The sequence below is a fragment of the Rhinolophus sinicus genome, linkage group LG15 (genome assembly GCF_036562045.2).
Source record: "Rhinolophus sinicus isolate RSC01 linkage group LG15, ASM3656204v1, whole genome shotgun sequence".
Classification (NCBI taxonomy): Eukaryota; Metazoa; Chordata; class Mammalia; order Chiroptera; family Rhinolophidae; genus Rhinolophus; species Rhinolophus sinicus.
Window position 1 is genome coordinate 36,333,503 of NC_133764.1, and position 22,653 is coordinate 36,356,155.

The 22,653-nt window shown below is 59.1% G+C and overlaps 1 protein-coding gene across 13 annotated transcripts in view; it reads left to right on the top strand.

The window, feature by feature from the left end:
• Positions 1-22,653, top strand: part of TMEM94 (transmembrane protein 94) — a 32,718-nt gene that overhangs the window by 8,836 nt on the left and 1,229 nt on the right. For 2 of the 13 annotated variants that reach the window (XR_012492111.1, XM_019745535.2), the window contains exons 2-31: positions 330-457; positions 9,939-10,058; positions 10,363-10,490; positions 10,777-10,913; positions 12,407-12,609; positions 12,963-13,114; positions 13,461-13,563; positions 13,762-13,848; positions 14,089-14,205; positions 14,576-14,632; positions 14,897-15,001; positions 15,143-15,307; positions 15,538-15,747; positions 16,306-16,615; positions 16,920-17,093; positions 17,509-17,611; positions 17,731-17,948; positions 18,626-18,807; positions 18,900-19,038; positions 19,230-19,345; positions 19,468-19,567; positions 19,885-19,993; positions 20,201-20,390; positions 20,590-20,667; positions 20,967-21,052; positions 21,312-21,393; positions 21,666-21,814; positions 21,897-21,991; positions 22,101-22,194; positions 22,373-22,543. Coding sequence is in view for 6 of the 13 variants with exons in the window: in XM_019745535.2 (XP_019601094.2) it covers positions 434-457; positions 9,939-10,058; positions 10,363-10,490; positions 10,777-10,913; positions 12,407-12,609; positions 12,963-13,114; positions 13,461-13,563; positions 13,762-13,848; positions 14,089-14,205; positions 14,576-14,632; positions 14,897-15,001; positions 15,143-15,307; positions 15,538-15,747; positions 16,306-16,615; positions 16,920-17,093; positions 17,509-17,611; positions 17,731-17,948; positions 18,626-18,807; positions 18,900-19,038; positions 19,230-19,345; positions 19,468-19,567; positions 19,885-19,993; positions 20,201-20,390; positions 20,590-20,667; positions 20,967-21,052; positions 21,312-21,393; positions 21,666-21,814; positions 21,897-21,991; positions 22,101-22,194; positions 22,373-22,543 (4,004 nt within the window). In the remaining 7 variants the exon portion in view is untranslated. Of the gene's footprint in view, positions 1-329; positions 458-4,376; positions 4,584-8,171; positions 8,252-9,938; positions 10,059-10,362; positions 10,491-10,776; positions 10,914-12,406; positions 12,610-12,962; positions 13,115-13,460; positions 13,564-13,761; positions 13,849-14,088; positions 14,206-14,575; positions 14,633-14,896; positions 15,002-15,142; positions 15,308-15,537; positions 15,748-16,305; positions 16,616-16,919; positions 17,094-17,508; positions 17,612-17,730; positions 17,949-18,625; positions 18,808-18,899; positions 19,039-19,229; positions 19,346-19,467; positions 19,568-19,884; positions 19,994-20,200; positions 20,391-20,589; positions 20,668-20,966; positions 21,053-21,311; positions 21,394-21,665; positions 21,815-21,896; positions 21,992-22,100; positions 22,195-22,372; positions 22,544-22,653 lie in introns of those variants that run through there. The other 11 variants (XR_012492112.1, XM_019745536.2, XR_012492113.1 and 8 more) reach the window with 10 other exon arrangements.

Consider the following 22,653-nt stretch of genomic DNA (forward strand, 5'->3'; position numbering starts at 1 on the left):
TTCCTGCCTGCTGGGAGTCAGCAAGGGAAAGAGTACACATGGGACAAAACATATGTGCCTCCGAATATTAGGCTTCAAAGAGGGAAAGCTGTACCCCGGCATCCTCCCCGATGCCCTCTCCCTCCTGGGCTCAGAGAGAGGAATTCATCCACAGCTGACGCTCAGGGAAGCTCTGCTGCTGGGACCGGCCAGCCAGGGCACTTGTGGTCGGTGACACCAGTTCTCTCCATGGACCACTCTGTGATTTACATGATACTGTTGTGTTTCACAATAGCCACCCATTCCAGCAACCTCGACTCATGCAATTTCTTTTTTCTTTTTTTCCTCAGATGCTGTGACTGCGACAGTCACTGGGGTTTGTACATGTTGGGGAGGAACCTTCTTTTCGGGGGTGACCACACTCATCTGGGCATGCCTGCAGTACTCTGGGCCCATGGACCTGAAGGAGAAGCGTGCGGTAGGCCATATTCGGCTTCCTTGGGGGTATTGTCTGTGTGTCTGCTGGAATCTCTGTCCTTATGCTTGTCTGGGAGGTCCCTCTTTGGGGGCTTTAAACCAAAAGTGAGAGGGGTTGTGGCTCTGAAGTTTGGGGTTGATAAACGTGATCACCTCTGAGAGGGTGCTGTGCTCAGCTGGACAGCAGAGACCAAGGGAGCCCCCAAATACAGGACGCAGGTGGACCCGTTAACACAGCTGCAAGGGCGCGGGTTTCTGGCTCTGGTTGGCTCCGAGCCAGCCTTCTGCTTCTTGCCCAGGGGTGTGTAATTTCGTTTGTTTGCTCTTTGCTGGGCTCTGCCCCAACCTGCTGAGCCATGTTGAGTACTGCTGGGCACCCCCTCTGTGGTTAGGGAAGATCTCCCCAGTCAGACTCCAAACACAGCTGCGTAATCAGCTCAGCGGCGGCCAGGAGGTGCAGGCCTCCTCCTCCCAGCCTGACCTCAGGTGCACTGGTCCCAGGTAGCCGTCTTTGCATGGAGGTAGATTTGTCGTCAGGGAATCCCTCTCTTGTGACAAGGCTGCCCTAGAGGAGGTCCTTTCATCTCTTCCCTGGACTGCTGCCACACCTTCTAACAGGTCCCTGTGTCTCATCTTCTTCCTCCACTCTCTGTCAAAGAAAACTGGCCAAAATGCAGAGCTGACCTTTTGTTACCCCTGCTTAAACGTCATCAGTGGCTTCGTGCCACCTGCTGGAAACTTTCGGTGTGGTGGAGAGATCCCGCCATGCTCCTGCTCCTGCCCATTTGCCCAGAGTCCCCAGTCTCCTCTGCCTTGACCTTTACTGCTCGTAATTCTGAGTGTTTCAGAGTCTGGGTGCACGCTCCACATGTAGGCTGTTACCCTAAAATACCCCCCATGTCTTTTCCTGGCAAACTCCTACTGTTCTTTCTTCAAGACCCAGTTTAGGCATCACCTTCTCCAGATAAATCCTCCCTCCCCTCTCCAGAGGTCCCTCCTTTCTGCAGCGTGGTACTTCCACCATGGCACTTGCTACACGATTGAAATAACCAGGCCGTTCCCTGGCTCTTAGCACACACCCTGCCATGTAGCGAGGGCTTATTCAATATTTATTAACTTGAACTTATGGGTAGTGATCTTCCTGCCCAAGAGAGTGTGGGAAGTCTGGAGAGGGGGAGGGAGTTGTGTGTCCACACACCCTGCTGCTGGTGGTACCTGGCTGACTGCTGACTTCTTCAGCTCCAGGTGCCTCTGGACCAGCTGTGGCACAGGCTGGTGGACCTGAACTTGAAGCAGGTGTGTTCAGCCTCCTATTCACAGATGCCTCTGGATGCTCTAGCCATGCTAGCAATGATTGGCACACAGGGAAAGCCACACTTACCTCTCCCCTGGTGGGGTGCAAGGCTGCTGCATACAGTTGCAAGGGCTGTGCACTGCTCAATTCCAGGGGGCCACAGGGATTACTGTCCTTACAAGCCCATTTATACAACTCACAAGGGCTTGTATAAACCCAGAGGCTATGGGCTTATAGCCCAGGGGTGTGTAATTTCGTTTGTTTGCTCTTCGCTGGGGCTCTGAGGCTATGATGGTGTGCGATGTGGTGGCCTGCCTGGGTGAGGCTGAATGTCCCCAAAACAGAGGACAGCATTGTCTTCTGGTTCCAGCCTGTTGCTGAAACATTAGTTCCTAGTGAACTGCGGAAGCAAAGTTCTGTGATCCAGGGAGCTGGCTTCTCCCTCAAGCCTAAGGAAGAACACTTGAGAGCCCAGGCTGGTTAGCTCTCAGGGGCCATTTTTCCTGGAGGATTTTCCTTTATCCCCTTTATCCTTTCTGGATAGTTTACTCCTGAACTAGAAAGCGTTGTCACCGTCAGCAGCAGCCATATTTATGGGACGCTTCCTTTGGGTTGGTAGAACTCCAGGCACTGGGGAGGTGGCCCCTGGCTTGGAGAGGCTTGCAGCCTAGTTGAGGAATTGATAGTACAAGCAGCTGAGTGATAGAACCTCGTGGGGTTTCTCCCTTGTGAGTTGTATAAATGGGATTGTAAGGATAATAATCCCTGTGGCCTCTGACAGTCAAAGCCTTCTTGGAGGAGTGGGAGAGAGAGAGAGTGGGATGCGGGTGGTTGGAAGGGGGTCTGTCGTCCCCGGGCTGTAGCCCAGGATCGGTTTGGCTGTTGCTGGTTGATTTTCTGCACCCTGTCCCCCTTCTTTTTGTGACCTGCTCGTCCTCTGTGTCCCCTGCAGAGCCTGCTCTCCCCATCTTGTCCTCCAGCCCGTGGTGGACCTGCTGGAGCAGTGACCATTTGGATTTCTGCTTCTTAGATGCAGAGTTGCCCTTTCACTTGGCTGAAATGGACAGTGTAGGAAGGGGGCAGGCTGCGTTGGGGGCCCTGCGGAACCCCTGGGTCAGATCTTGTGAGCTATTCTTTCTAGGGCCTCTTGCACAGGAGGGAGCGTGTTTGCTTGGTCGTGGTTCCCACCGACCAGTGCCTTAGTAGAAAGCTACAGGGAAAGCGTGACCTGGGCGCAGGGGACAGGGTGACAGGAGTCTTTCTCCCTGCATTTTGCTAAGGCTGCAGCCCTACTGCACAGGCAGCAGCCATCCTTACGGTGCCTGCTCCAAAGCTGACCCCACCTCCCCCTGGCCTTCGCCTCAGGGAGCCTTCCTGCCCTTAACCTCTGGACTGCCTGGGCCCCTCCTTTTCTTTCGCACTCAGCCCAGGGTTTTGGTGGCGCCCCACAGGGAGCTGTGCGAGAGAAGGGGGAGGGGAGAGGCTCTCTTCCCTTCCCTGCAGCTAGAGATGATGTTGTCTAGGAAACGTGGGCCCTGGAGAAACGTGCTGGGGCTCCAGCCGCAGCTCTCTGGTTATTGGGTCATTATGCTGTTTCCTCTCCCTTGGGGTTTTGCGGCCCCATCCTAAGGGTGGCCTGGACATAGGCAGAGAAGTTTCCCATTCAGTCCCAGGGCCTTTTGCCCTCCTTCACCCAGGGGAAGTGCTGAGAGCTTCCTGTATGTCAAATTCGGGGTCCTAGAGAGATGCTCAGGCTGTGCTGAGGCTCAGCAGGTGGCCAGGTGGGAGCCCCAGGTCGCTGGCCTCCTGTTTCTGCCTGGGAGATGCAGCGTCTGCAGGCTCCTGCTCCCAGCAGCCATTCAACAGGTGCAACACAATGCAGAGGGGTCACCAGCTGCTGGGGGATCTCTTGTTGGACATTGAATAGCGGCTGCTGGGGTCCCCGCACCACCTGTGGTGGGAAGGTGTTGGGTTCTAGGTATTGGAATCCTCAGCGGAGGCGCTTCCTTTCAGCTGCTCTTCCCTCTTCTGCTGGGTGCTTCCCTGGATGCTTCCGCTCTCTTCCTGGCCCCCTGTGCTGCCCCCCTAGAAGTCGGTGCTCCAGTCTTTTCAGAGTCCCTTCTTCCCGCTCCATGCAGGATGTGCTGCTATTAATAACTTGCAAGTCCCCTCTCCCCTCCTTCCTGCAGCTCTGACTGTGGAAAGAGCTGTTTGCTGTTGGCTGGGCTCCACGCAGGGAGCCTTGGTGATTTGGGGGCGCTCTCATGATGGCAGGCTCACCACACTGGGGCCCCTAACTTGCCCAGGGGCTTGGGCCAAGGAAAGGCAGCCTGGGGAGGGAGACCAGGTGCTCCCTGACTGACAGCAGCCGTGTCTGCACAGCTTCTCCTCCCGCCGTCCACCCTCTTGGCTGCACGTCCTCCTCTGCTCACCCTGCAGTGGCTCCTCTGATGAATGGGCCAAGCTCCTGGACATCTGGCAGCGCATCCCCAAACTTTCTCCTCTCAACCCCCTCTCCTCCCTCGCGCTCCCTCCTCCCTCCTGCTGCTGTTGCAGGCTGCCTCCTCCTCTTCCCTCCCTCAGTCTGCAGCGTGACTGGAAATAGGCTGAATTAATCAGCAGATTGAAGCTCCACTGGGCTGCGTGTGGCTCCCTGCTCACAGGCTCTCTAGCTCTCTCCTTTCTCCCTTCTCTTCTCGCACTCTTTCTCCCCAGTTTTTTCTCTCTGCCCTTCTCTGAGGGCCGTGTTGGAGGTTCTGTAGCCGACGCCTTGTGGCTCATGCTCTTTAAGCAGGCAGAGCTATGGATGCCCCCTCAGGGCAAGCACAACAAAGTGAGTATGCCTACGTGGGTGCACAGTTCTGTGCCAATGGCTCGTTCCCTGCTTTGTGCAGGGGGCTCGGGGGTCACGGTTGCCACAAGGCTTGATGGATGCTGAACCGGAGGCTGCTCGGAGTGCGACGGAGCTAGGACAGTGGAAGGAGGCTGGGAATGGGAGCCAGGAAGCCAGTGTGTTTAGGGAGCTGCCAGCCAGGCTCCCCAGTCACCCAGGGCAGGACTGGAGCTGAGTTTCCCAGGGGGGCATCTGTCTCCAGATGCTGGGACCCAGGTCTCCACGCATAAGCGATGGGAGCTCTGGGCTTGGATGCCAGCCCTCCTTGGGGCCAATAAAGGGGCTTTTTTCCCTGGACCACGTGGGTCGTTGAGATAGGAGCGACCGGGCCTGGGTTGATTTCTTCCTAGGTCTTGGTGGCTGCAGGGGGAAGAAGATGGGTGAGAGGTTGGTGGTCAGCTGGAGCCTGGAGAGTGAGCAAGGGGAGGCAGCTTGAGGCTTTGACGGGCCTGGCTGCAGACAGAGTCGATTTGTGTGTGGCCAAACTCAGAAGAGATTTGTCATGACTGCTACAAAAGACCCCGGCGGACAGTGGCCGAGTCTCTGCTTTGGTGATCTGGGCATTATGTGGAGCCCAGCTTTGGTGCCCTCCCCACCAAGAGGGCTGTGATGGCAGGGACCTGGCAAGCGGGCCAGCCAGTTCTCTTAGTGGTTTCTCCTGTTGTCAAGGATCAAGGTTGAAATTCACTAATTTGTCTCCCTGAGCCCAGGGGCCCTTGATTCTGTTTGCTCCCAAAACAGGTGGAGTAGTAAGGAAAACAGCTGCTGTGCTAACAGAACCTTGAGGAGTCCCACGGGACAGGGGGTGGGGGGGTGGGGGCTTCTGGCTCTCAGCCACCTGAGACCTGACGAGTGTGGCACAGGAGAGCGCAGGTCTGTTGGCTCTTGAAAGGCTCGTTGGACTGACCCAGATGCTTAGCTGCGGGCTCTGCAGAGCTGGTCCTGTGTAGTAGCAGGTCCTAATTTGTCAGAGTTCTCTTCCCACCATGCTGCTCTCCACAGAACCCTCCTGCCCTGCAGTGTCCCCTTTGGATGATGGAACAGGGAGAAGAAGTCCAGAGCATGATGGGGTTTGCTGCCAGCTTCTCTGAGCCTGGGCTTCCCAGAGCCTCAAGTTACTCCTCTTGGGTCCAGTTGAGCCTGAGCAGTGAAACCAGTGCGATGGGGTTGGTTCTACCTGCAAAGCATCTTTGTCAGTGGAGAAGCAAGGCCTCGCCTCCCTTCTGGTGCAGAGGCTTCGCTTACCCATTGCTCCTCACCCTCTCTGGAGGTGCCTGATTGGGGGGTGCGGGGTTAGGATTGGGGGTTTCTGAGCAGCTGGGAAGCAGGACGTGCCTTTGCGTACTTAAGGCCGGGCAGGTTTTTTTCACCCTTCTTGGCCCTGGTAGGCAAGAAAAGCCGACCTCAGATTGCATGTGTACGACTCGGGGCTTTATTTCTCAAACAAACCATACCCATCCTTGCACAGTCTCCCCGTTGGTACCCAGGCACACCGGGGTGCCCAGCCCAACTTATGCTTGGAGAAAGGCTGGCAGAGTCCACTTGCCCACCAGCCCTATCTGAATTTCCCTCGGAAAGGGTGAAGGTCTTGCACCAAGTTCCTCAGCCTTGACTGTCACACATAAGGGGGGAAAGCCACGGCACAAAGAGGGAATCAGTGACTTGACCTGGAACTGGGACCCTCCTGCCGGAGGTTGGCTGAGGTATTGTCATTCGGGTCGGTGAGCGGCCATGGCAATTGGATAAGGGTGGTTGGGGCATGGCAAGTAGGCTGGCCCAGCAGGCTGTGTCCTCACCCCAGAGCCAGCCTGTGCGGGCAGGCATTTTCTTGAGAAGGCATGTAATTACAGAATGACTTAGTTTTCCTCTGCTTGCTGTCTTTAATCGCCAGTCTGGAGTTGGTGCCCCTGGCCAGACACAACACGCGGGGGCAGACGCACGCCGTCCGCTCTGCAGGCACCCGCCTGCCTCCACTGGCCCACACCTCCTGCACCTGAGCAGTAGCCTGCAGGTCCTAGGAACCTGGGGGCAGAGAGAAAGCGCGAAGGGATGGCTGGGCAGGGGAGGAGGAGGGCCTGGGTTTGGGGGCGCCTGGAATAAGGCAGCAGATGTCAGGATAGCCCCAGGGCAAGCAGAGGGGAATTGCTGAGTGCCCAAGTTCCAAAGGCCTGGCAAGAGGAGGGACACTGCCCGGACTTGCTTGTGGCTCCTCTTCATCTGTCCCTGCCGTCCAAAGCCTGGGCCTCCTTCCAGATAGGGCAGCTTCCCAGGGCACCTGCAGCCCCCTGCGGTTTGTCCGCCCTTCCTTTCTCCCGCCAGTCCCAGTCTTTCGAGTATGCAGCCTTTTCACCTCAACAGGCCAGACCTTCCCTGCCTCCAGGAGCTTTTCCTACTTGATCATTTCGGGAGGCTTGGCCTAGGCTACAACATGCTAGGAACTCTCACATCCAGCTGAGGAGGGAGCTTGGAAAGCTGAGCCTGAGGGAGAAAGCGGGGGAGGGCAGGCACAGGAGGCCCTGCTCTCTCACCCTGGCCCCAGAGGCAGTGGCTGTGCCTTCCAAATTTCCTTCCTCCCCGGGCTGGGAGGAATGGGCATCCCCACTCTGGGCTAGCCGCCTACAGTCCGTCCGCTTTGCCTTCTCTCTTGCCCTTCCGGCCATCCTGGAGATTTCCTTCCCCTGCATGTCAGGAGTCAAGGAGGCAGGGCACAGACCTTAGCCTTCCCGGACACGCCTTTGTCCTGGACCACAGCCTTTCAGGGCGGCCCCAGGATCCCTGCCAAAGGGAGGAGGGTACTTAGGAGTACAGCATTTACCCATGCCGAGGTGCGGGCCCCTTGCCCAGGGGACCCTTTCTTCCTGAGCTGAAATAAGCAGTTATCCCCTGTGGGAAGAAGCAGCTCTTATCTTCATAATCCCCCAAAGCCACCGTGGAGAGTGGGGATTAGGTGAGTTGAGGCGAGGGAGCTGGGAAGTCTTTGGGCCAGGCGGGCGGGCGCACTCTGGAGCCTGCCCTCATCCCTCAGGCCGAGGAAGCTGGCGCTAGGGCGCGGGCTCCACTCACGTGCATCCTACCTGAACAGGTCAGACAGCAGCTGCGGGCTTCTCTCCCCCAGTCCAGCGTCCTCTTCTAGTCTTGGAGATGTGTGTCTTGTGAGAGGGCAGCAAGGAGGAAGCCAGAACGTTCCTGGGAAAAGCCAGGGCAGACCCTGGGGAAGGCAGATGGGGTGAGAGGAGTTCAAGGGGGCGGGCCATAAGTGGAGCAGCCAGGGTGTCACCGGCCCAGTGACATTGGTCAGGACTCAGTAGATGACCCCAAGTCCCTTTCCTGGTACCTCAGGTCTCGGGGTCTGCTCCTCAGTCTCAGGAACTTTGGTGTTCTTCGGGAGGCCTGGGAAAGGCTCGCTCCTCCTCCAGGCACTGCCTCTCCTGGGGGCTTTCTTTTACCTGGGACCCCCGAGCTAGGATCTGTGCTTCAGGTTCCACCTGGGACAGGCCTCACCCCCAGCGGTTTGATTCAGTAGGTCTGGGCTGGGACCTGGACATCCACGTATTTAAAAGCTCCAGGTGTTTCCGCTACAGATCCTGGGATGACAACCCCTGATTCAGGTATCATTGGGATCAGTGAAGCTACGTGTCAGTACGTCTGTTCCTTCCTGCCTTCCTTCCTTCCTTCCTTTCTGCCTGCCTTCCTTCTTTCCTTCCTTCTTTCCTTCCTTCCTTCCTTCCTTCCTTCCTTCCTTCCTTCCTTCCTTCCTCCATCCAGCTGGTATTCACTGAGCTGCTGCTGTGCGCCGGGCACTCAGCAGTTGGTGGGAGGGGTATGGAGATGGAAGAACTCAGTACCTGTTTTCAGGGAATTGGCAGCCTAGTGGAAGAGGCAGACAAGTAAACCTATAATGACAGCTCTGTATGAGCAGACGGTGAGCCAGGGAGCTATTGGAATACAAACCTCCCCCTGTAAGTGCGGCCCTGGATTTTGGAAGAATTTCCTAGAGCTGGTGATGTTTGAGCTGAGTCTCGAAAGAGAAGTAAGAGTGGTCTGGGGCGGGGAGTATTGTTCTTGACTGGGAAAATACATAAGGGTATTTGCACATGAGCCAGAGGAATATGGCAGGAAAGGAGGCTGGAGAAGCCGGCAGCTCACAGAACACACTCAGGACTCCAGGTTCGATTTTAAAGGTAAAGGGGGTCAGGTGATCAGACAAATGCTTGCTCAGGCCTGGGTGTTGCAATTGGTTTGGACAGGTAGAAAATGGAGGTAGAGATTGGGGGGCAGAGAGGGGAGGGCAGGGTTGGGGTGAGGGGAAGGCCAGAGTCTGGGGATTCCAGCTCTGGCCCTGGGCACCCAGGGGAGATGGTCACTGCAGGAGGCGTGCAGACTCTGGCAGGGAGGGCCAGGTGGCAATTTCAGGGTTTTGGACATATGGACTCAGGTGCCTGTGAAACAGCTGTGAGGCAGTTCAGTCAACAAGTCAGAATTTGGGGCAGTGGTTAGGCTAGAGGTGAAATCTAGAAGGTGTAAGCTTGTTGGTGGTGGATGCTTCTGTGACTGTGGCCGAGGTTGCCCTGGAAACGTTTGTAATGTTATGAAGATGTGATAGATTGGACTGTGGGGTAGATGGAGGGAAAAGAACAGAGTCAGAGCAGGAGAAAACAGGAACAGGGGGTTTCAATGAGGAAAGGCGAGACTGGTAGTCTCAACAATGTGGATGGCCCCCAGTGTCGCCCAGAAATCACCCCGCCATCATCCTCAGTGAGATGAGATATGATGTAGTTGGTGCACGGTCCTTTCTGGGAACAGCTGTCTTTTTTCTGAGATTGTTTCCTTCCTGATGTTGTGTTGTAGTTTTGCAATCCCCTCCTTTTTAGGAAATGGTGGTAACGGAAGATGGTGAGGTTTTTTCCTTAACTTTTCTTCTAGAAACATGCAATGCTAGCATCCCTATGTTAGTTCACTTCCCATTCCTATATAATGGAATCTAAAAGATGGCAGTGGTGATGGCAGTGGGTAGAGCTGAGTGAACGGTGAGTTAGGAAACACTGAGTATGGAGTTTAGCTTCTGTTTTTGTTTTAAATTTGGCTTTGAAGAGTGGGGGACTATGTACTCAAACATCTTTTAGTTTGGTGGAGTTTTGAACATGCTTATACCCGGAGGGGCAGGGGCTAGTGGAGAGAGAGGAGGTGAGGATTCGGAGTAGGGGGAAGGGCCTGGGGAGGGGAGAGGAGGGAGCCCCGTCTCGGCAGGACCTGGGAAACCCGGGGAGATGCTGAACGCTTCTTGCTTCCCTACAGGGCGAGCCCCCCTTGGCCCTGGGCCTGTCCACCCAGAAGGCCCTCAGCACCCTGAAGCAGCAGCTGGAGGCGGTGCTGGAAGAACACCTAAAAGAGCAGAAGAAGCGTCTCACGTGGAAGGTAGGCCAGAGCCTCGTCGGGATGGCAGAGAAGCGTGGGGCCCACTGTCAGGGCCCTGGGTGCCAGAATCCCACCGAGACATCACTGATAATTAGAAAGAGCTCGGGGTTCCTTTTAGAGTGATGTCCTGGCCCCTCTTGGTGTAGGAGCCGAGTGGGCTGGACCCCAGCCGAGACCAAAGCGAGAAGACAAAGGCAGCCTCAGGGGCTGGGTGGGGTGGTTGGGGGGAAGGCGGCCAGATTCTATCCGCTGGGTCAGAGAATCTTGGCTCCCTCCTACCTCCTGGTCCCTCCTGTCCCCGCAGGAGCTGTGGAGGAGCAGCTTCCTGCACCACGGTAACCGCTACTCCTGTTTCCACTGGCCGGGCGCCTCGCTCATGCTGCTGGCCGTGCTGCTGCTGCTGGGCGGCTACGGGGGCCAGCCGGCCGGCAGGTATCCGCTCCTGCCCAGCTTCTCCCACTGCACCTTGGGGCCTGCCCTCTCCTGCCTCAGCGCGTCTGCCGTCCCACCTAGGGCACCCCAGGGGCGATGGGCTGCTGCCCCTGAGCTGCCCCCACTGCCTGGCTTGTTTAGGGATCCTCTGTCCCTTGGCTGGCTGGGGGCAGAACCAGAACGAGACGCTCTTTTCAGAAGGCACTGGGTGGCATGGGGGCGGGGTGGAGTCCAGGGCCCTGGCTGGGTTGGGCTGGTGCTAGCAGCCCTCACCGCTTCCCGCCAGCCACGGGGTGGAACTGGTGAACGCCTCGGCGCTCTTCCTCCTGCTGCTTCTCAACCTCATCCTCATCGGGCGGCAAGATCGGCTGAAACGTCGGGAGGTAGAGAGGAGGCTCCGAGGGATCATTGACCAAATCCAAGGTGAGGCCAAGGGTCTCATTCCCACGTCGGTGGGAAAAGGTGCCCCGTGGGGGGTCGGAGCCTGCAGAGCTCCTCCTGAGTTGCAGTGGGGGCCCCAGGACGTAGGCGTTGCCTCTGCTCAGCCTTCTAGGGGCTCTTGGCATCAAGAGAGTTAGCAAGATGCCCTGCCCTCTTTTGAGTAACTGTGGGTACCAGGCAGCGGCCTGGGCAGGCAGAAAGGCTAAGAGTGGCCCAGGAGGCTTGCAGCCTTGCTCCGTTAGTAGGGAGACTAGCAGAGAAGACCTTCTGTGTTGGCAGGAGGACAGTTGCGATTTCCTCTTCCAAGTCTGCCTTGTCCTGTGGTACTGGGCCAGGGGAGGTGGGAAGGCAGACCAGAGATACCCACAAGAATTGGGGTTGGGGCAGGGAGCCGGGAGCCCAAGGTAGAGCCGCCCAGTTCCTAAAGGAGAAGGGAATTGTGCAGGCAGGTTTCTGCTCGTCCAGCCACTCAGCTCGTGCTTCTGAAGCCCTGGCTATGCATTGAGGACTACGTTAGGCTCTTTTGGGAGACAGCGGCTCCTGCTTTCAGGGGGCACATGGCAGCACCTCTCTCAAGAGACCGTTCTCTAACACTGCTGGTGGTGGAGGTTTAAGTGCTAAGTGAGAATCTGATGTGATTAATGAATTGCAGCCACGTGCCAGGCACTGGGAGTACAACAGTAACCCGGAAAGGCGGGCGCTGCTCTCTGGGAGCTTAGTCTCTCGCTCAGGAACCATCGGTGGCTCCCTCTTCGTCATCAGAGCCATGCCATGGGGCTTCCTCTGGTGCAGGCTCTGACCTTCCGCTCCAGCCTCTTCTCTTGCTCTCCATCCTCACGTAACGACTCCCCACTCCTAAACCCACTGCAGACTTCCCTGCCTCCGTGTCTCTGTCCGGCTGTCCCTCTGCCTGGCATACTTCTCCCTGGCTCGTCTCCAGCTGACAAAGTCTCGCCCACTCTTTAAGGCCTGTCTTCAATGCCCCCTCTTCCATGAAGCCATCTCTGATCGCCCCAGCTCTTCAGTGCTCCTGCAGCTCTAGGGTCTGCTTTCCTACACTCTTAGCACATGTGTTTGCCTTGTTTGGAGTTACCTGCCCACGAGTCTTATCTCCCCTTGTAGGTTGTGGCTCCACGGGCAGGGACTGTGTCGTCCTCACCTTTTACCTTTGTATCACTCGTGGGCTCAGCATTCCCCTCCAAGCCCTCAGCAGTGTTTGTGAAATATATTTGAAAGGAACAGGGGTACGAAGAATAAGAGCTTCAGAGGAGGTGGAAGTGCCTGGGCCGAGTGCTTAGGAAAGGCTTCACGGGGGAGGTGACCTTGAAAGAGGGGAAGTGTTGAGATGAACGCTGTGGGTTGACATAGGCCTTCTGGAGAAGGAAGACGGGCAGGCAAAGCTCCACGCTGTGTGCTGGGTCCGGCTGTTGTGCAGAGCCCTGCGTGAGTGGTCTCCCCCTGTCCATTCTCGTCAGATGCCCTCAGGGATGGCAAGGAGATCAAGTGGCCCAATGCCATCTATCCCGACCTCCACATGCCCTTTGCGCCGTCCTGGTCTCTGCACTGGGCCTACAGAGATGGACATCTGGTCAACCTGCCAGTGAGCCTGTTGGTAGAAGGAGACATCATAGCTCTGAGGCCCGGCCAGGAATCGTTCGCCTCCTTGAGGGGGATCAAGGTAGCTCGAGGCTTTTCTCCCTCCCGGGAAATGCTGTGGTTGCGTCCATAAGCAACGGTGGGAGCGTCCCAGGGCTTCATCCTAAAGCTTCCTGGGCGCCTCCTAGGCTTCCTGACAGGGGCTGTAGGGGAACGGAGAAGGGCTGCGACATCTTTCTTCTCCTTGTCCTGCTCTTTCTTCTCTGATCGTGAAGCTGCTAGGCGTCCAGTCCCACGGGCTCCGCCCCAACTGACTGCTAACTGATGGCCCCTAACCCCATGAGATGTCCCCACGCAGCTGGAGTTGTCAAGGAAGAGTGGCTTCCCGTAGCAGCCTGTCATTGTCCTCCCCCTTCTCCCCTTTGTCTCTGGCAGGATGATGAGCACATCGTTTTGGAGCCAGGAGACCTGTTTCCCCCTTTCTCTCCACCCCCGTCCCCCCGGGGAGAAGTGAAGAAAGGGCCACAGAACCCCCAGCAGCACCGGCTCTTCCGTGTCCTTGAGACTCCTGTGATTGACAACGTCCGGTAGGGGAGCTGCCCGGGCTTCCTCCTGCCCCAGTGCCTCCTGTGAGCAGGGGCGTGGGTGACACGGAAGGAGCCTCTTCTTCCTGGGGCCCCTTAGGGCGAGCACCACTGTAGGTTCTCCTCGTTAGCGTCCTGTGAGCATTCTGAGACTGGGTGGTTGCTCCCCTCCCAGCCTGAACTCTGAGGGGACAGCTGTGGAGGCCTCAGGCCACTCTCCCGGGGGCCACTTGGCCGGCACTGAGGAATTGGAGGGAACTCTGGACTCAGAGCTGTCCAGTGAAGGTGCGGGTTTCCAGCCTCCCCCCTGAGCAGGGCTCGCTGAATATAGGGTCACCTCTTCCTGCAGATGGTGCCTGGACATGGCCCTGTCCCGGCCCGTCACTGCTCTGGACAACGAGAGGTTCACGGTGCAGTCTGTGATGCTGCACTACGCCATGCCCGTGGTCCTGGTGCGTGAGGCAAGGGGCAGGGAGAGGGGCCAGAAATGGGGGAGCCTCAGGGCCAGACGCAGGTGAGCGTGTGAGCGCAGACGGGCCGCAGTGAGCCAGCAGGGTGGGGAGTGTGAGTGGGCAGAGAAAGGGGAGTCTTAGAGCCTGGGTCCTTCTCCGTGGGAGGGCATCAGGCGGCACCGCTCCTGCTCCCAACAGGCCAGCTTTCTCATCACCAACGCCCTGCGCTTCATGCTGAATGCCCCCGGGGTCACGTCTTGGCAGTACACCCTCCTCCAGCTACAGGTAATGACTGTCCTTTCCTCCCCATGCTGCTCTCTTCCCTCATGTTCCCTGACTCTCCGTCCCTCTCAGCAGCCCAAGGGTCCTTTAGGCTTCAGTTTAGGAACGCCTGCTGCCCTTCCTCCCTTCCTGCCTCCAGACAGCTGTCCCTTTCCACTCAGGGAATGGCCCCAGGGTGGGGAAAGCCCGCCCCGCCCTCCCTGCCTCCTTCCCTCCCTGTCAGTGTGGTTCCCTCTTTCCCAGGTCAATGGCGTCCTGCCCATCCTCCCCCTGCTCTTTCCAGTCCTCTGGGTTCTGGCGACCGCCTGTGGAGAAGCCCGAGTCCTGGCGCAGATGAGCAAGGCCTCCCCTAGCTCCCTGGTAGGTTTTTGCAAGGCATCTGGGGACAGTGCGAAAAGAACAAAAACCAGGAACAAAGAGGTAGTCTGCTGTGCCCCAGGGGACAGGAGCGGGAGCCCAGTCCCACCGTAGACCCAGCGCCTGGGCAGCCCTGGGCAGTTCTCCAGCGCTTTGTCCTGTCCTTCCAGGGGAGCCTCCAGGCCACGCCCTGGGGGTGCGTGAGCGTCCATCCTGGCTCTCAGCAGACAGGGGATTTGGGGACTGCTGGTGTCCTTTACCAAAGGCACTGGGAGCTGGTGTGGGGCCTGCACCTGCCAGCTTGGAGGCCTGTGCCAGGGCTGGGGGGGGGGGCAGCTTCCTCCCTGAGGCTCACCCCTTCTTCCCCATGCAGCTGGCCAAGTTCTCGGAGGATACTCTCAGCAGCTATACAGAAGCCGTCTCTACCCAGGTACACTCGCCCAGGAAGGGTTCTGCCCCAGGCCCCTTCTGGAACCCGGGGACTCCCCTATTGTGTGACCTTCCAGCCTCCAGCGGGCTCTTGGAGCTGCCAGCCCCATCTCCCGTGGACAGTGTGTCACTGCCCTGCTGAACAAATGCTTCCCCGCCCCACCTTCTTAGTGCTCCCTGGACTGTCTCCTCTGCTGGCCCCAGAGGCTGTCTCCAGGGAAATATGGCTGAGTCCCAAATGACCTCATGGACTTTCTCCCACCAGGAAATGCTACGCTGCATTTGGGGCCACTTTGTGCGGGTGATCCAGGGGACGTCGCCAACTCTGAGCCACAGCTCCAGCCTGCTGCACAGCTTGGGCTCTGTCACGGTGAGGGCGGGCCCTCCGGGAGGACCCTTCCTCAGCAGGCCTCCTGCTTGGCTGTGCCTGGGTGCCTGTCTGCTACTTTAGTGGACCCCGGCAGGTTGGGGAATGCCAACCCCCTTTCCCAATCCCCATCTCTCCCTGCAGGTCCTGTGCTGTGTGGACAAACAGGGGATCCTGTCATGGCCAAACCCCAGCCCAGAGACCGTGCTGTTCTTCAGCGGGAAGGTGGAGCCCCCGCACAGCAGCCACGAGGACCTAACGGATGACCTGTCCACCCGCTCCTTCTGCCACCCTGAGGTAGAGGAGGAGGTACGGCCGGCTCCCTGGGGCCCAGGTCTGGGCCCGGCCCCGGCCGGTAGCCTCAGGGAGGGCGAGGCTAGGAGGGAGAATGAGGGCTCAGGCGGCATTAGGACTGATTCTGAGCAGTTCAGGCGGAACCCCCAGACAAGGCAGTGAGGGGACATCATGGCCCTGCCTCCCTCGTCCACGGCAGCCGTCGGGGACCCTGGTCCGAGGCCTGTACTCCCTGCTCTCCTCAGCCCCATGAACGAGACGCCCTCCTGGCCGGCTCCCTGAACACCACCCTGCACCTTTCCAATGAGCAGGAGCGTGCCGACTGGTCTGGCAATGGTCCCAAGCCCCCTGAGCCCTACTGTCACCACAGAGCGCATGGCCGCAGCAAACACCCGTCCGGCTCCAACGTGAGCTTCAGCAGGGACACAGAGGGCGGTGAACAAGAGCCCAGCAAGGTGAGAGGAGGGGGCGGAGAGCCACCACCAGGCCCGGGGCATCCTGGCGTCCTCTGCTGAAGGGGCCCGAGGGGTGCAGCCCAGCCTGGATGGATGGAGTCGAAAGCACAGGTCCTCAGGCCTCCAGGCTTGGCCAGGCAGGGCAGCTCCTGAGGCCTCACCCAGGGCTCCTCCGTGAGTTGGGTCCCGGCCCCCTTTCTGGATCTCGCTGAAGGTCGTTGAGGGGGTCAGGCCCCTTCCTCCTAGTCACAGCCTTCTAAAGACAAGACAGCCAGTGGCTTCCTCTAAAATAGTTTCCCTGCAGAAAAAGATCCTTCACTGTTTCCTCCTTGGTCTGCTCATCCTCTTCTTGGGAGTTGCCAGTGTCTGGGCACGGATACTAGCGGCAGCCAGGAATTCAGGAAGGACAGGGAGAGGATTTCTAGGGGGATGGGGGTGGGCATGAGCATGAGCACGTGAGCACGCTCTGCTGGGAAGGGGGTGGCTTCTCTCAGGGCCACGCCCACACCCCTCCCAGTCTGAGGCCCCCCTCCCCCTCTGCGTTGCCTCCATATGCAGTCTGGGCTGGATGGGGAGCCCTGCGAACCCGAGGACTTTGTGTGTGACTACCACTTGGAGATGCTGAGCCTGTCGCAGGACCAGCAGAACCCCTCCTGCATCCAGTTTGATGACTCCAACTGGCAGCTCCACCTCACGTCCCTCAAGCCCCTGGGCCTCAACGTGCTGCTGAACCTGTGTAATGCCAGCGTCACCGAGCGGCTGTGCCGGTTCTCGGACCACCTGTGCAACATCGCGCTGCAGGAGAGCCACAGCGCCGTGCTGCCCGTCCACGTGCCCTGGGGCCTCTGCGAGCTCGCCCGCCTCATCGGTATGAGCTGCTGGCAGGGCTGGTGGCTGGGCCCTGAGAAGAGGCGGGGCCACCGGTGGGTCCCTGGTGTGGCCTTTGTTCATTCACCCACGCTTGTGTCCCATGACAGCCTCTGATTGTCCCTCTTAACCAGGCACTGCCTGCCGTTTGACAGTGCTTCCTAATCTGGGAAAATAACCGATCGTGGGATGGAAAGGTAGAAGGAACCAGCCTAGCCGGCCTAGATTTCTCTCCACGCCAGGCAGGGCGGTGCAGTGGTGTGGGCCTCGCCGCAGAGGCTCTGAGTGCTGCCCTCCTCCCACAGGCTTCACTCCGGGGGCCAAGGAGCTGTACAAGCAGGAGAACCACCTGGCGCTCTACCGTCTGCCCAGCGCCGAGACCATGAAGGAGAGCTCCCTGGGGAGGCTCTCCTGTGTCACCAAGCGGCGCCCCCCACTCAGCCACATGATCAGCCTCTTCATCAAGGACACCACTACCAGTGAGCCTCCCGTGCTTGGCCCGCCCGCATCAGGCCAAACCTTCCAGGAGCCTGGGGCAAGGCTCTGCCCTCCTCATCCCTTTTTAGGGAGTCCTGGGCAGACGAGCACTAGACAGCTTCCTAAGACCTCAGATATGGCAGGGATTGGACTGGGGGACCAGGGCTGGGGTGGTGGTAGCCACAGAGGATGGGACTGTCTGTAGGACGGGCAGCTTGTGCCTGCGTTGCAAGCCCAGAGCCCACCCCCCCACACACACTCCTACAGGCCGGCTACTATGAGGCCTGGATAGTTTCCCCCACCCCAGTGCTCTTTAGCACCCTTCTCAAGGATGGCAGTGCCTTACCTGTGGGGTCAGAGTGAGGGCTGGGGTGGCTTGGGGCATTCATGGTTTGGCCTGTTCCTCCCCCGCCCCAGGCACAGAACAGATGCTGTCCCATGGCACAGCTGACGTGGTCCTGGAGGCCTGCACAGACTTCTGGGATGGAGCTGACATCTACCCTCTCTCGGGTTCCGACAGGTAGGTGAGGAAGCTCACGCTAGTGGCAAGAGCAGTCAGCTCAGGCGGCCTGCCCTCCCAGCTCACAGGCGAGTGCTCCCAGGACCTCTCGCCTCACTTCCGCCCTGTTTCCCTGGCAGAAAGAAAGTGCTGGATTTCTACCAGCGAGCTTGCCTGTCTGGTTACTGCTCCGCCTTTGCCTACAAGCCCATGAGCTGCTCCCTGTCCTCTCAGCTCAATGGCAAGTGCATCGAGCTGGTGCAGGCGCCTGGCCAGAGCAGCATCTTCACTGTGTGCGAGCTGCCCAGCACCATCCCCATCAAGTTGAGCAGCCGCCGGAACAGCTGGAGCTCTGATGGTACTGGGCACAGCCGTCCCCATTGGGGCCAGGCATGGGGAGGGCTTCCTGAGGGCCATGGAATCAGTCGTAGCAGAGGGGACACTGGGCACAGCATTGGAGCCCGAATGCCATGGTGGCACTCACTATCTGGTGACGTGGGTAAGTCCCTTCATTCCCTCAATGCATAACTAGGTGCTGCCTCTGCTGTCCTCACGGGTTTCTTGTCTGCTCCATTGGGATATAATATAAAGTGCCGTCTTGAAAAGTTATAAAGTAGCAGTGTTTATAGAGCATTAGCTTTATTCGAATCGGACAAAAGGCCAGGTCACAAATCCTGCTGGAACAGAGGGACTCAGAGCTCCACTGACCCCCACCGCTCCCCACTCCGTCAAACACGGGGTCTTATGACCCGAGAGACTGGATTGAAGCCTTTGCCGAGGGTGGGGCCAGCCCCCTAGCCTGGACCAGGTGGGGCTGTGCTGTTTCTCTGTAGGATCATCACCGACTGATGGGTACCTTTCATTGTCTTTCCTCCTGTGTCTGTTGCCTCTTGCTTGTGTCCTGGCTGCGTGTGATCCGCTGGGGCCGCATGCTCTTTGATTTGGTGTGGCATCTGTGTGTGGTCCTGGGCTGCATCCTGGAATTTGCCGGTTCCTGGGTGTCCTGGCCGGTGTCTGCCACGTGCCTACCTGAAGAAGGGATCGGGGAGGTGCTGGAGAAGGAAGACAGCATGCAGGCCCTGAGCGGCCAGATCTTCATGGGCATGGTGTCCTCCCAGTACCAGGCCCGGCTCGACATCGTGCGCCTCATCGACGGGCTGGTCAACGCCTGCATCCGCTTTGTCTACTTCTCTCTGGAGGATGAGCTCAAAAGCAAGGTGGGGAGAGCCACGCCCCTTGCTGCCACCGAGCCCTGTTCCCACGGGATTTGGGGCTGGCCTCTCTGTTCATTGCCATCTGTCTTTTGCAGGTGTTTGCAGAAAAGATGGGCCTGGAGACAGGCTGGAACTGCCACATCTCCCTCACGCCCAATGGCGACATGCCTGGCTCTGAGATCCCCCCCTCCAGCCCCAGCCACACTGGCTCCCTGCACGATGAGCTGAATCAAGGTGAGGACAAAGGCTTGTGGTGGGACAGGTGGGTGTGGGCGGCTCCCCGCCTTGGAGCTACACTCAGAAGAGCCCCCGTGGAGCCCTCCTGATACCTCCATTCTCATGCAAAATGGCTGTTGACGAGGAGAAGAGACCTGCTGGCAGGAGAAAGCTGGCCCAAGGTGAGGGACAGGCTTTCGTCCCCACAGTGTCTCGAGATGATGCAGAAGGGCTCCTGCTGATGGAGGAGGAGGGTCACTCGGATCTCATTAGCTTCCAGCCCACAGACAGTGACCTCCCCAGCTTCCTGGAGGACTGCAACCGGGTATGACGGCAAGGCCTGCGCCCCCACCCCTGCAGGTGGCACATGGCTGGTCCTGGAAAGAGAAGGGAGGGTGGAGGGACCCTGCTCCCTGGCCCTGAGGCCCTTGGTATCTGTGTCTCCAGGCCAAGCTGCCCCGGGGTATCCACCAGGTACGGCCCCACCTGCAGCATATCGACAACGTGCCCCTGCTAGTGCCCCTCTTCACTGACTGTACCCCCGAGAGTGAGTACTATGGTCACGGTGACTCGGGCAGCCTGGCCCCTTCCACCGAGCACTGCCAGGGCCTGGCATCCCCTGGGCTCTGGAGGCGACGTTGGTTTCCCATGCAGGGAGCAAAGGAACCTGGGCTGGGAGGAGCTGGGAGCCTGGAGGGCTGGAGCCATGAGCGTGTCCATTGTGGGGAGTCAGAAGTGACTGGGTAGGATGGTCCCAAAGGGGGAGCCCACTTCCCCGTGTCTCCTGTCCTGTGGCTGTCTGTCCAGCGTCCCGTGTCGGCCTCTGCCTGCCTGATTCTTATGCCCCGGACCCTGTGCCCACAGCCATGTGTGAGATGATCAAGATCATGCAGGAGTATGGAGAGGTGACCTGCTGCCTGGGCAGCTCCGCCAACCTACGGAACAGCTGCCTTTTCCTCCAGAGTGACATCAGGTCAGGGGGACACGCCACTACCTCCGCGTGGTCCCAGACTCGGGCTTGCGTGGGGCTGGGCACACTCTATGGCTGATGTTGCCCTGGCTGGGGGAAGCGAGGGATCTGGGCACAGCGGGGAGGAGGGAGCAGGCACTTGTCCTGCCCTGTGGAGATGGGTCTTTGCGGAGTGCAGCTGACAGGTACTCGTCCCCCTACGCCATGCAGCATTGCCCTGGACCCCCTGTACCCTTCCCGCTGCTCCTGGGAGACCTTTGGCTACGCCACCAGCACCAGCATGGCCCAGGCCGCGGACGGCCTTTCTCCCCTGCAGCTCTCGGGGCAGCTCAACAGCCTGCCCTGCTCCCTGACCTTTCGCCAGGAGGAGACCATCAGCATCATCCGGCTCATTGAGCAGGTGGGGGCTCAGGTGGGCGGGGCCTGCTTGCGGTGGGGGGAGTAGAGACACAGGATCTGTCTGGGCTCCCAAGGGCCGGTCCCCCTCCAGGCGAAGCTCTCCCAGGCAGTTTGGTTTGCTGTCAGGAGCATCCGGGGCATCTTGAGGCTTGTCAGCTGTAGGGCCTGAGAGGTCACAATCTGTCCCTCCCGGTCCCTAGGCTCGGCATGCCACCTATGGCATTCGCAAGTGCTTCCTCTTCCTGCTGCAGTGTCAGTTGACTCTTGTGGTCATCCAGGTGAGGTGGGGCCAACAAGGCATTGCCCCTCCCCGGCCGCTTCTTTGCTCAAGGGCCAGTTGGGAGTCTGAGGCAGGGGGCTGGGAGGATGCAGTGCCGCCTAGGGGCCCCCAGCGCCTCTGTGCAAGCCCTGGGCTTTTGGAGTTGACCCTGGGAGCAGAAGAGCGTCCTCTCCAGTCCCAGCTCCTCTCAGCCAGGACGTGAATGTCTTCTGGGCACAGGGCGAGGCAACCCTGGGGCTCCCCGCGTCCTGCTCCTTGCCAGAATCTAATGGTGCTTCCTGGGCTCTCCCGGTCTAGTTCCTCTCTTGCCTAGTCCAGCTGCCACCACTGCTCAGTACCACTGACATCCTATGGCTCTCCTGCTTTTGCTATCCTCTGCTCAGGTGAGAAGCTGGCCACCCCTCTGTGCCCAGGCAGGCAGGATGGGGGTGTCACCAAGCACCCCCAGGGTCCCAGGTCCGGGGAGCCCTGCTCAGTGCTCGCCTCCTCTGGCACAGGGGTCACCAGGGGGACTCCCCTTGGCTTTTTCATCCTGCCCACCCGCCCTGCCCTTGGTCCTGAGACTCCCAAAAGGCTTCCCCCATGGGCACTGGGGGACAGAGGGTCACAGTCGCCACCCTTCACCTGGTCTCTGCTTTTCAGCATCTCTCTGCTGGGGAAGCCCCCCCATAGCTCCATTATGTCTATGGCCACAGGGAAAAACCTTCTGTCCATTCCTAAGAAGGTAAGTGAAGCGGAGCCTGTGAGCCTGGGCCTTTCCCGAGGAATTGAGTGTGGAGGTAGCTAAGCCTTGGGAAAAGTGATCTGGATGGGCGCCTCCATCAGAATGTCCCGCATCCAAAGGGGAGGTGATGGTACAGAGCTGGGAAGATCCTCGCCAGGGCGGGCAGTCCCTGCTCCTGTCCCCTTCCCCGCCCCCTGGGCCTGCCCATTTACTGAAGAGCCCTTGGATCCAAGTCTAGAGGCTGCTGTGACAGGCCTTCCCTCCTCCCGCAGACCCAGCACTACTTCCTGCTCTGCTTCTTGCTCAAGTTCAGCCTCACCATCAGCTCGTGCCTCATCTGCTTTGGCTTTACACTGCAGAGTTTCTGCGACAGTTCCCGGGCCCGAAACCTCACCAACTGCTCCTCCATCATGCTGCCAAGGTGGGTCCTGCCCCAGCCCCTCCCCCAAGTCCACTCCATGGGGCCCAGAGGGGGCTGAACCCACCACGCCTTGCTTTGGCAGCCACGCCGACACGGCTCCAGCCTGGTTTGGTGACTTTGCCAACGGGCTGCTGACAGCTCAGAAGCTCGCTGCCGCCCTGATCGTTCTGCACACTGGTGAGGGGCTCCCGAAAAGGGGCCAGTGGCGGCTGGTGGGGGCACCCCGGGGACCAGGCCTTGGGCCATGGCGTGTCTGACACTCCCCCCACCACCCCATTTTCTCCAGTCTTCATTTCTATCACCCACGTGCACCGCACCAAGCCCCTGTGGAGAAAGAGCCCCTTGACGAACGTCTGGTGGTCCGTGACGGTGCCTGTGGTGTGAGTGCGGCTCAGATGGGGGCAGCGTGGGAGGAGGGGGCTACGGCAGGCTGTGAGTTGAGAGCGGGGTGTGGGCCAGAGGTGGAAGGGTGCCCTCCTTGAGCTGCTGTAACACTGAGAAAAGCAGGGAAGGAAGCAAGGCAGCCCGGCTGATGCAGCGGGCCAACTCCTCCCGCAGGCTGCTGGGGCAGGTGGTGCAGACAGCAGTGGACCTGCAGCTATGGACGCACAGGGCCAGCCACGTCCTCTTTGGCCTGGAGGACGTGCCTCTGCTGACGTGGCTCCTTGGCTGCCTGTCCCTGGTCCTTGTGGTGGTCACCAATGAGGTCGTGAAGCTGCACGAGATTCGGTGAGCCACAAGCAGGGCACTCCCTGTGGGCCCAGGCATGTCCCCTCAGCCTGTCACTACCCGGGCTCCATTCCTTCACCTTCTCGCTACCCATCCCACCGTCCTCCTCT